Genomic DNA, 11,579 nt, shown 5'->3' with positions numbered 1-11,579 from the left:
CAGGCCCTGGCTCTAGGGCCGGAAAGAGCCACTTTAAGGATCTCCTTGGGGACCCATGACCAGAAAGACAGATGATCCAGTCACAGCAAGTGTGGCCAAGAGACGGTGTGTGTGTGTGTGTGTGTGTGTGTGTGTGTGTGTGTGCAGGCCACTGCAGCTCCCCCTAATCATCCCCCCATCCCCCCTCACTCTTTCAAGCCTCTCTCACCCGGGAAGCCAATCCAGTTTGACCTTTCCACCAGGACCTGATAGAGGGTCTGTGCCCCTGGCATCCCAGACAGAGATCCCCTGAAAGGCTCCGTGACCACCCTCCTCCTCAGGCTCCTGAGAGCAGAGCAGCTGGCCCTCCCTCAGGGTGAGTCTGCGGCTCCCTCACCCCTAACAGAATACTCAGGCAGGGAGCCGGGTCACTTCCGGTCACCTCACGGACTGGGGGCTGCCCCCAGGCGGCACCTGCGGTCCCCTTTCTGTAGCCCAGCATCTGCCTTTGGTCCCTAAACAAGAGAAGAGAAAGGGGCCCCTGCCCTTCCACCCAACCCGGATGCTCCTTTAAGGCCAAAAGGATGGGGGTTGTGTCAGGAGCCAGACACAGCAGCCCCATCCTCCCCCTCCTTCACAGGCCAGGTTTCCTGCCATTGACAGCATCCCAGCTGGGCCCTGCCCAGCCTCCAAGCTTAACCCCTTCGTGGCCAGATCTCAGGGTTGCCTCATCTATAACGTTAGAAGAGTGAAAGTACCCACTCCATTTGGTTGTTTTGAGAATTACATGTGTTCATCGTTTGAAATGCTCAGAACAGTGCCTCGTATTTATTGATCTCTCAACAAACGTTAGCTATCATTCCTAACCATGTGAGCTTGGATCAGTCATGTTCCCTCTCTGAGACTCAGTCTCTTCCGCTGTCAGACGGGAAGAATAAGAAAACCTGCCCGCCTGAGATTGTCCTGAGGATGAATTGGGACAAAGTACATGGACGCATTCTTGTAAAGTAACAGCACCTTATGAAACGGTCACGGACAAAATAGTAATAATCCTTGCTAGGTAATAAAAATCTCTTACCAGGGGATGGGCCTTCTGGTTCTCAGACCCATTCCTCACCTGACAGGCAGAGGGTGCCCGAAGGGGTGGTTTGGGGTTAGAGTTGGGTTGGGGCAAGTCTCTCCCCTCTCTCATCCGGTTTCCTTACCCCGCTGGTCGCCCTGTCTGGGGTCCCTGGGAGAGACAGAGGAGACTGGAGAGCACTGGTATGAACGTGTTTTGCAAATGTTAAAAAGTGCTAGAAAGGAGGGAAAGAGGCCAGGCAGAGGAGGGCGAGAACCCTTGGCAGGAAATTGGTCTTTGAATTCTGGGCACTACAGAGGTTACCTGCCAGGGGAGACGATGAGGTGCCAGACCAGGAACCCTGCCCGCTCTAGAAGCCCCCTCCTTGGGACAGAGGAGGAAGGAGGTCAAAGGACCTAGACTTGACCCCAAAATCATCCCTTCACCTTCCTCGGGCCAGACAAACCCCCTTTGCCATCAGAGGACTCTGGGCAGAGGCACCTCCCGTGGCTCCCAGGCGACCTTCCCGCCAAGACGTGCTGGGACAGGCTCACCCTGAACACCGGCAGCGCCACTGACCCCACCCTCAGGCTGCAGAGTGCTGGCCTCGCCCGCGGAGGGCCGGCTGGATGCCCACACACCGGGGCCGGGACGGGTCTAAGCCTGCACGGAGGGGAAAGGCACAGTTATGAGAACCCTGCTCTGCCTTCCTATGCCAACCAGGAGGATTCGCCAAGGCCCAGCGGGGGCTGACCCCACGTGAACAGCATGTCCCCACCCCGAGCCTCTGAGGAATCGGGAGAATGTGTTTGGGGTCCTGGCTGCGCCCCAAGCTCCCGGTGCCTCCAGGCAAATCACTTCACCTATCAGGGCCTGTGTGACCCCCTGTGACACAAAGGCGCTGGGCCGGCTAGTGGCCCTCGCCAACAGACTGTGATCAGGAAGGAGTTAATGGAGGCCAGGCTCTGGGTCAGGAAGGCGAGGGTTAATCTGGGGGGCGGGGTGGGGGGTGGAGGCTCCCTTTGCTTTTCCTGTGGAGAGCGAGGTTTGGCTGCCACCAAAGTTACTTCTAGTCCCTGCTGTCCCTCCTGCCCTCAGTCTGGACCTGCCCTCGGACCCCTGCCTTCAGTCTCCACACAGCGAGGTGAGTGCATCCCCAGCCCAGTGCTGAGATGGGGGGTTGGGGAGGCATCCAAAGGCAGGGAGCCTGGCTCCAAGCTAATGAGCTCAGCTCCCCAGCCCTCATCTGGAGCAGAAGCCTGGACACAGCTCGGACCACCAACCCCGGGGCTGGGAGAAAGTGGGCGCAGGGATGCCTGCCAGGCATCTAGGGCGGACGTCTGTGGTCGGGCAAGGCCAGCCCCGAAGGCGGGGGAGAGGCAGTGGACGGCAGGCTATTTTGGTGTCTGTGTTTAGGGGCTTTTTATAGCCTCTGCACAGGGGCTGGGAGAGGAGGAGGGGCTGAGGAGATGTGAGGGTGTCCATGGGGTCAGAGAAATGCAGTGCCCTCCGAGACCTTGGAATGACCCAGTGCCTGCTATCATCCTTGGGAGCCAGGAAGGCAGGCACTGTCAGACTCCCCTTGCGTCCTGGGTTCCCAGTCACCTATGGGCTGATGTGTGTGTGTGTGAGTGTGTGAAAGTGTGTGTGTGTATGTGAGTGTGAAAGTGTGTGTGTGTGTGTGTGTGTGTGGGGGGGGGGAGTGTGTGTGTGTGTGTGTGTGAGTGTGAAAGTGTGTGTGTGTGTGTGTGTGTGTGTGTGTGAAAGTGTGTGTGTGTGTGTGTGTGTGTGTGTGTGTGTGTGAGTGGGGTTGGCAGGGTCTCTGCCTCATGGCTCATCACCAGGGCTCCCCTCCCCTCATCCCTGACAAGTTCTGTTGCTTTGTTGCCTCCAGACTTAGGTCCTCTAAGCCCCAGAACTGATGTGCCCCTCTCAGCTGAATGGAGGATGGAGGCGGCAGGGTGGGGTGGGGAGTGCTGAGCTGTGTGGGTGGCCCATCCTGTGACTGCCAAGGAAACTGTCAGCTCTTGATTTACAACCCCTCCTGGCCCCTCTCCCCTGCGGCGGGAGGTGGGTCACGGGGTCTCAGGATGAGAAGGAGGCCGGGACCCTGAGGGCAGGTTTCCAGGAGTGCAGGTTTCGGGAAGAATCGATGGCAGGGACACTTTAAATGAGGCCAGGCCCCCATCTCTATCGGAAATTGCTTGGTTGTATGTCAGCGGGAGTACAAGGAAGAAAAAAAGGGATGTTCTGACAGGCAAGTGAGAGATCCAACCTGAACCAGTTCTGGAATGCAAGGCAAGGGACCGAGCCCCAGTCCCAGGCCCTAATTCTCAGGAAGCCCTGAGCAAGCCCCTTCATCTCTGCGCCAGGGCCGCACTCTGTGGAATGGAGAGGCAGAGGTGGGGATGTTTACACACAAGGGCATCTGGAGTTCCCTTGGCAGGGGCACGGAGTGGGTGGGCAGCAGGCGGCTGGCTGGCATGACCTGGTGATCACCGCCCTGCCCTCCTCAATGGCCCTCCTGGGCCTGGGCAGGGCCGTTGGCCCCGATGACTGGAGCCTCCTACACTGCCATTATGTCCCTGACCTCGGCGCTCGCGGTGGGAAGGGTGGGCCCCGCTGGAGCCAGCCTGTGGCTGGGAAGCTCCTTGTCTTGGACTCCAAGTTGCTGGTTTGGGAAGAGGTATTTTTTCCGGTCCAGGTCACTTTCGGGAATCGGGCCTGGACCAGCCCCGTTTCCTTTCCCAAGTGTCCTGCTTGCTGATGCGTGCTTGGCAGGGTCCTGTGGCCAGATTGGGGCAATCCTGCCCCATGTCTTTGAGGAATGGAGGTAAGGGACAGCCAGAGCCTCTGCCCTCCAGACGGCCTTGGGCGGGGAGGAGTGACTGGCTGGTCCTGTTCCCGGGAATGCCTGCAGGGCTATCCACTCTCCCCCTGACCATTCCTCTTTCCCTGCAGGACTCAGGGAGCCCCAGCCAATTGCCCTCAGCAGCGCCACTAGCTGCCTGACTCCGGTGGCTTATGGGGCACCGTCCCGCCCGGTTCTGCTAAGATGCTCCTGGCCTCTCCCTCCACCCCATCCCGGGGCCGGACCCCCAGCGCCGTGGAGAGGCTGGAGGCGGACAAAGCGAAGTATGTCAAGACGCACCAGGTGATCGCCCGACGCCAGGAGCCAGCGCTGCGCGGGGGGCCCGGGCCGCTCATGCCGCACCCCTGCAACGAGCTGGGGGGGCCCGCGTCGCCCCGGACGCCCAGGCCGGCCCGTCGGGGCAGCGGCCGGCGGCTGCCCAGGCCGGACTCCCTCATCTTCTACCGCCAGAAGCGGGACTGCAAGGCTCTGGTGGACAAGGAGAACGCCAAGGGCCAGGGGCTGGTGCGCCGCCTCTTCCTGGGCGCCCCCCGGGACGCGCCCTCCAGCGGCCCGGGGCCAGCGGAGCGGCCCGCGGCGGCGGGAGGCTGGGCCGCGCCCCAGGACGCCCCGGACGCGGCGGGCAAGCGGGCGCTGTGCCCCACGTGCTCGCTGCCGCTGTCGGAGAAGGAGCGCTTCTTCAACTACTGCGGCCTGGAGCGCGCGCTGGTGGAGGTGCTGGGCGCCGAGCGCTTCCAGCCGCGGAGCTGGGGCGCCGACGCCAGCCCCCCGCCCGGGACGCCGCCGCCGCCGGGCTCCGGGGACACCAGCGACTGGGCCTCCAGCGAAGGCGGCGCGGGCCGCTCGGACCACGCGGGCGGCGGCGGCTCGGAGGCGGCGGGGGCGCGGGACGGGCGCCCCCCGGTGTCGGTGGTGGAGCGCAACGCGCGCGTCATCCAGTGGCTGTACGGCTGCCAGCGCGCCCGCAGCCCGCCGCGCGAGTCCGCCGTGTGACCGCGCCGCGCCGCCCGGGAGCCGGCTCCCGAGGGGTCCGGCGTCCGGGGGGCTCCCGAGGGGTCTGGCGTCCGGGGAGGGTCAGAGGGCCAGCGCCGGGCTGGACCCGGCACCAACAGTGACGCCCCGCCTCTGGCGCGCAGGTGGATTTTTGGCAAGCCCCGCCGCCCCCCGCTGGATCGTGGCTTTTCCGAGTGACCGTGGGCGCACGAACAAGATCACTCCCAAGGCCCTTCCCGGATAAGATCACTCCCAAGGCCCTTCCCGGTGCAGACGGCGGCCCCAGCGCAGGCCGGGTCTGGGGAGCGAAGAACTCAGAGCCTGTTGAATAAAGGCAAACGGTTAAGCGAGTCCTGAGGTTGATGTTGAGGAAGGTGGCCTGACGGGCTTGCGAGTGTGTTTTGCGTGCGTTTTGGAGTGTGGGTTCAAGGCTGGGTGACTCCTTGGGTGAGCACTTGACCTCTCCGGACGGCAGGTGCACCCCTCGGTGATCATGTGTGTGAAATAGCGGTAAAGCTCATGGTGCTCGCTGCCCCTGTCGGAGGAGTGTTCCCCGCACTCAGGAGCGCTCAGAGAAGGAAAGCTGCTCTAACCATTAGCGAATCAGTTAGTGCCCACTCACCGACCCCCAGGTGGGCCCGCACTATAGCCGGGAAGAGGGAATGGAGTGTTTAGGAGGTTCTGGGGAGGGCCTCCTCCAGAAATCTGGGGGCCACTCGTGACTAGAGTTTTACTGTTTGCTTCTGGCCGCACGGTGGGAAGGACTGGACCAGAACTGAGGATAATAAAGGCAAGGACCGTCCAAACGAGGATTTGGCCAACCTGAAACCTCACATCCTGCCCTTTCCCTCAAAGACCACCACAAGGTCTCCTGTCTTCCTCACAGGTTTGCATCCTTGAGTCTTGGTTCACGGTCCTTCCTTTGCCTGGGTTACCCTGTCCTTTCTCTCCACTCATCCTTCTAAGGTTATATACGTTCATCCTCCCTCAGGAATTCCTAGATTCTCCCGTGGGCCTCATCTCTGAGCTCCCAAGCACAGCCCTGTATTTTGATCCTCCATTTGTCACCTTGTGTGGGACCCACTGGTGGTCTGAGTCCTCTTGTTAGTCGGTGGCCTCCTACTACAGGGACAAAGCACATAGTAGGGCCACAGACAATGTTTGCCAAATTAAAAGAGGCTGGGCATTCTGGCCAAAGGCACATGCCTAGGTTTCGGGCTCGATCTCCAATAAGGAGTGTGCAGGAGGCATCCAATCAGTGATTCTTACCATTGATGCCTCTCTCTCTCTCTCTCTCTCTCTCTCTCTCTCTCTCTCTCTCTCTCTCTCTCTCTCTCTCTTCCTTCCTCTCTGAAATCAATAAAAGAGGCTGGGCAGAGCGATGGAGTCTGTCCTCAGGGGTCCCCCAGCTTCTTGGAAAGTTGTACCCTAAATCTAACACAACCCATCCGGATCCCCTGGCTGTCCCTGGTCATTTTCTCCCTGTATGTTTGTGGGATCAGGAAGGATTCCCCCAGCTGGACCCTCACCCTGAGGTTGCCCTCCAAAAAAAAGCAGCTTTCCCGACCGTCCACACACAGAACCACGCGGTCACACGGGCTGTGGGTCCAGGGTTTTATGTGGGACAGGAGGAGGGGGCGCCCAGGCTGGCCGGCCGGCTAGTCACCCTTGGGCGCAGCCTTCACCCGCATCTCGGCCAGCTTGTGGGTGAGGAAGCCCCACTTGAAGTCGGCCGCCGCGTCGGTCTCCCGCGGCCCGGGCTGCTCGGCCGCCTCCTCCGCGGCCTCCTCGCCGGCCTCGGCCTCGGGGTCCCGCTCCGGGGCGGGCTCGGCGCCGCGCAGCATGGACGCCGCGGCCGCCTGCTGCTGCTGCCACCTGCTGGCGAAGGCGTCCCAGAAGCCGAGCCCCCGCGGCTGGGGCTGCGCCGCCGCCTCCGCCGCCGCCTCTGCCTCCGCGGCCGCCGCTGCCTGCGCCGCCAGCGGGCTGCAAGACACCGGCATCAGAGGGCAGAGGCGGGGCTGGAGTCCGGCCGCGGACGGAGAAGGGGAGGCGGGGTCTGGGGCCGGTAACGGAGCCCGGGGGGTGGGGGCGTGGGGGGATAGGAGGGGGTTTTTGGGGGGCTGGAGGGGCCCGGGAGCCGGGGCAGGTCAGGGTGTGGAGACCAGGGGAGGCTCAGGCGTCCCGCGAAGGGGGGCGGGTGGGGCAGGGTCTCGGGATAAGGAAAGTGACTGGGGAGAGGCCAGAGGAGGAAAGCCAGAGAGAGGCACCAGGTCTGGGAAGCTGGGGACGGCGCCCTGAGAAAGGGGCAGGGCCAAGGATTCGAGCGAGTGGCTAGGGACGGGGAGGGAGATCCCGGAAAGGAACGGGTCCGGGAAGCCGTGGTCAGGAGAGCCAAGGTGGGCCCTGGGGACCCAGGCGGGTGGGGCCTGGGGTCAGGCTCTGGGCTGGGAGTAAAGGGGGACCAGCAAAATGAGGGAACCCGGGAGACGGACGGGTGGAGAGACCCCAAGGGAAGGAGAAAGGTCTAAATCGGAGGCTCAGGGAAGGAGGGAGGGGGGACTTTGGAGGTAGCCCGGAAATGTGGGGGAAGAGCAAACAAGGAGCGGGGATGCGGCCTGAGGAGGTCTGGGGGGAGCCCCTACAAGAGCTGAGAAGTAGAGGAGATACGTGTGGGGACAAGAGCTGGGAGGGTGAGGGGGCCTAGGGGAGGAAGGAATATGGGCATGTCAGACTGGGCTGGAGGAGGGGGCAGAGGAGCAGGGTGTGCCAGAGAGAGAGCTGGGAGGAAGACTGAGGCCTGGGTCCTGCCCCCTAACCCTCCAGCACCGAAGACCCACAAGACTGGTTGCTAAACTGGTGTGCCTCGGATCCTTCCAGCTTGCTGAAATCCAGATCCCAGGCCTCAGCCCACACCTGCTGAATCCGAATCTTTGAACACCCAAAGGTTCTCTGCTCAGTTCCCTGAATCTAGGGAGATGACCCCTCCCACGTGGACAGAGAGAGAGCGGCCATAATACCTTCTAGCGCCTCAATCCCAACATTTGCTAAATTCCTCCTGTAAACTAACCTAATCTCCCAGAGATACTGATTTGGCCTCTTTCCTGCTAAGAGAAACAGAAAGGGGGGGGGGGGGGGGCCTTCCCAACCCTCCGTGGTCAGAAAGACAAACTGACCATATGGAAAGGCCATAGAGAAGGCGACCCCAGGCCCATCCCAGAACCTCCCCCTCCCCCTCACACACGCACATACTGGTCAGCACAGGGCTCTGGCGGCAGCAGCTTATCCTCATCTTCCTTGTTAAACAGAGATGACATTGTCAGCCAGCCTTTCACTCCGACCCCCTGAACCTGGGAGGGAGGCCTGGGAGTCATTGAGGGGCCACAGCACCTCCTCCCAGGACCCACAGCAGCCTCTTCCGGGCTCCCCGGGGCTGGGCTGGAAGAAGGGAGGACTCACCCGGCGGGCCAGCTGTGACATGGGATTGAAGGGCTCTGAGGTCGGTTCTGCTGTCTCTGTCTCAGACTCCACTAAAGCTGGGTTCTCCCTCTGGGACACAAGACCCCCCACCAGCATGAGAGAGGTCCCAAAGGCATAGGAACCCCCTCTCCCACTGCTAGCCTGGTACACCTAGGCCAGGCACCCCAAATTCCACAGAACTGGACATACACCGAGTCTTCTCATGCCCTTCACAGATGCATAAAAGTATTCCTCTAGACTAGGGGTGTCGAACTCAATCAGAGAAGGGACCAAAATCTAAAATCCAGCCTAAATCGCGGGCCGAATGGTTTACTGAACAGTCATAAACTGTCATTGTGATGGAAACGCAGCGGAGTGCAGTGATGACAGCGCAGTGCGGGCCACATTGCAAGGCCTGGCGGGACGGATTTGGCCCGCGGGCCTTGTGTTTGACACATGTGCTCTAGACAAAGCTACCGGTCACATACATTACCTTATAGAAAAATTCCTCCAGAAACACATATGTGCCCGCCCACAGACACGTCCATATATACCCAAAAACATGTGGACATGGGCATGCACATTGATGTAGACACACCTGTGCATGAGCATGCCTCCACATGGCTATTGCTCTTCACCTCTATGTGGTTCTGTGCACTGAGGCACTTATACAAGGACACACACACAATTATACCATTCACACTTGTGCAGACAGCCGCATAGAGGCCCTCCCACAGCACACAAACCTTCCCACCCACCCTCAGACACCAAGATACAGATGTACACACACACACACACACACACACACACACACAATGAACAAACAGAACACCGGCCAAACCTGTGCAGAGCCATGCAGGCATAGACTCTGCTCAAAGGCACACACCTGAAAACACCTATGCCTGGTTCACACCGGCACATACACCTTCACCGGGGACACCACACAGACACCAATCCTAACCCTGACCCACATGCCCAGCCCTGTGTAGACATACACTAATTCACATACACACACACCACAGAGCGTGTTCCTGCCCCTGCCACGTCTGTTTTTGCAATTGTTACTTATCACAGCCTCTAGGTGTAAGAATTGTCAGAGCCTTTTCAGTTTTGTTGTGTTTTTTTCAACGTCAGGATAAACATGTGTGGCTCTGCTCTGATGCTGTCAGTGACCCTCAAAATAAAAGTGTCACTGTTCCACCGAAACCGGTTTGGCTCAGTGGATAGAGCGTCAGGCTGTGGACTGAAGGGTTCCAGGTTCGGTTCCAGTCAAGGGCATATACCTTGGTTGCAGGCACATCCCCAGTAGGAGGTGTGCAGGAGACAGCTGATTGGTGTTTCTCTCTCATCAGTGTTTCTGGCTCTCTATCTCTCTCCCTTTCTCTCTGTAAAAAATCAATCATATATATATATATATATTTTTTTTTTAAGTGTCTCTGTTCCCACCTCCGGTATCAGGAGGCTCCACTTCTCCTCAAGGCAAGCCATCCCCCTTCTGTTCAGCTCTGCCCAGCTGTAAGTAAGCTGAGTGTACCTGTGTGGCCACTGCCCACTGGACCCAGAAGGATCTTCTCCCTGTGGCAATCCTGGAGACCTCTGGATATAGTGGCTGTTCCCCCAAGTCTTTTCTTCTTGAACGTCCTGGCTTTCTGACACTGTACCATGCCTTTTGTCATCCTTGAGGGGGCTGATTACTTCTGTACAACGTACCCCACCCTCTCTTTCTCTCTGAGCCTGCCCCTTGCCCTTCTCTGTACCTGCTTCCCCCCTGCCCCTGCCCCACTCAGCAAGCAGGGGTGGTACTCACCTCCTCTGCCAGTTCCTCCTCAGATTCCCCACCCAGGGTCTGCAGCACTTTGGATTTGTAGGTTTTCCAGAAGGCCTGGTTCATAGCTGCAGGGGAAACGGGCCTGGCACCGGGGTACAGGGAGGCAGCGGCTCAGCGGGCACCCAGTGGGTCTGGCTTAGGAACTTGGTAAGACTGAGAGCCTGTCCCAGGGATCTGGTGACTTCATTAAAGATGCACCAGCCTCCCCAGCTGGCACAGTGCCCAGCAAGTGAACGGATCCAAGGAGTCTAGGGTGGGGGTGGGACAGAGCGGGCTCCTGCCAGCTCGGCCCCTTGCCGTGACCCATATTGGCCAAGCATAATAGCGACATCTCCCCGCAGAGGCCTCCTTCGCAGGAGTACTTAAATTTGATCTCTTGGCATGGCTTCAGAAAAGTCCTCTTCTTTCACTGAGTCCATTTCCAAATCCTTGGACCCGGGACCCACATTGGCGCCCCTGTGACTAGAGCCATACCTGCTGTGCCGTCAGCAGGGCCCTGCCCGATGTCCCCACGTAGCCTCTGTGAACTGGAGTGGGAAGGTCCCGAGTCCCCCAGGCAGTGCCCTGGGCTTACATTTCACTGCCCTGTCTGGGCTGGAAACCGATTCCTCTCCCCAGGGATGCACGTGCCTGTCTCCCTGTTTCCTGGCAACAAGTTCCAAAGAGCTGGAGCCCCTGAATTATTGCTGAGCTCCTCTGGTCCGCCTGGAAGGCACCAGGCCCAGGTGAGTGGGAAGAGGCTTCTCTGCCCTCTCCCTACTCTGGAGCACACAACACCTAGGCTGTCTCTCTCTCTGCCTTTGTTGCCAGCCCGCGCATGGCAGGCCAGGGCTCAGAGGCAGGGGCAGAGATGGGAGGCCCTCCTGTGAGCACCTCTTCTGTGGAAGGAGCTGATCCCTCTTACATCAGACACTGCCTGAGCACTGTGATCTCTGGGGAGGAACACCCCTTCCCACCTCCCCACGGATTTGTCTGGGGGTGGATAAGGAGTGGACACCCAAGGGAATAACTGAGGAGCAGTGAGAAGGGGCAGGGATTTGCCAGGGAATGGAGGTATCTCAGGAAGCCATATGGAGACCGGCATCCCAAACTTATTCACGCTCGTTCATTTATCAATTTATTCACTTCACTGATATTTTTCAGTGCCTCCCAGAGATTCTTAAAACATACCCCTCCTGCCTCAACCGGTTTGGCTCAGAGGATAGAGTGTGGGTCTGCGGACTGAAAGGTCCCAGGTTCGATCCCGGTCAAGGGCACGCACATTGGTTGCGGGCACATGCTCCTCCTCCTCCGCGAAGTCGAAGATGTGGCAAGCAAGGAGGAGATGGGGCCAGAGGATAACGCTGAGAGGTGGTGCAGGACGGGGTGGGCGGGGAAGCGGGACGCCCTGG

At 59.8% G+C, this 11,579-nt stretch overlaps 2 protein-coding genes across 3 annotated transcripts; one reads left to right on the top strand and one right to left on the bottom strand.

The window, feature by feature from the left end:
* Positions 1 to 1,502: 1,502 nt before the first annotated feature.
* Positions 1,503 to 5,125, top strand: FAM110D (family with sequence similarity 110 member D). Of its 2 annotated transcripts, none has more exons than XM_036447764.2 (2): positions 1,503 to 2,183; positions 4,001 to 5,125. In XM_036447764.2, the coding sequence occupies exon 2, from the start codon at positions 4,095 to 4,097 to the stop codon at positions 4,902 to 4,904; it is 810 nt and encodes a 269-aa protein (XP_036303657.1). In that variant the 5' UTR covers positions 1,503 to 2,183; positions 4,001 to 4,094; the 3' UTR covers positions 4,905 to 5,125. The 2 variants fall into 2 exon arrangements, with proteins under 2 accessions (XP_036303657.1, XP_036303658.1); XM_036447765.2 differs by lacking the exon at positions 1,503 to 2,183 and adding an exon at positions 3,846 to 3,872.
* A 1,099-nt stretch (positions 5,126 to 6,224) lies between these two features.
* CUNH1orf232 (chromosome unknown C1orf232 homolog) lies at positions 6,225 to 11,143 on the bottom strand. The gene is made up of 4 exons (XM_036447766.2): positions 10,168 to 11,143; positions 8,361 to 8,450; positions 8,154 to 8,251; positions 6,225 to 6,887 (listed from the first exon to the last, which is right to left on the bottom strand). Exons 1-4 carry the CDS (start codon positions 10,249 to 10,251, stop codon positions 6,563 to 6,565), a joined length of 597 nt encoding a protein of 198 aa, XP_036303659.1. The 5' UTR covers positions 10,252 to 11,143; the 3' UTR covers positions 6,225 to 6,562.
* Positions 11,144 to 11,579: the final 436 nt, after the last annotated feature.

Source organism: Pipistrellus kuhlii, unplaced genomic scaffold (genome assembly GCF_014108245.1).
Source record: "Pipistrellus kuhlii isolate mPipKuh1 unplaced genomic scaffold, mPipKuh1.p scaffold_m20_p_2, whole genome shotgun sequence".
In the NCBI taxonomy this organism is placed as follows: Eukaryota; Metazoa; Chordata; class Mammalia; order Chiroptera; family Vespertilionidae; genus Pipistrellus; species Pipistrellus kuhlii.
Note: the sequence above shows the minus strand (reverse complement) of the source record. Positions and strands in the feature narration are given on the sequence as shown.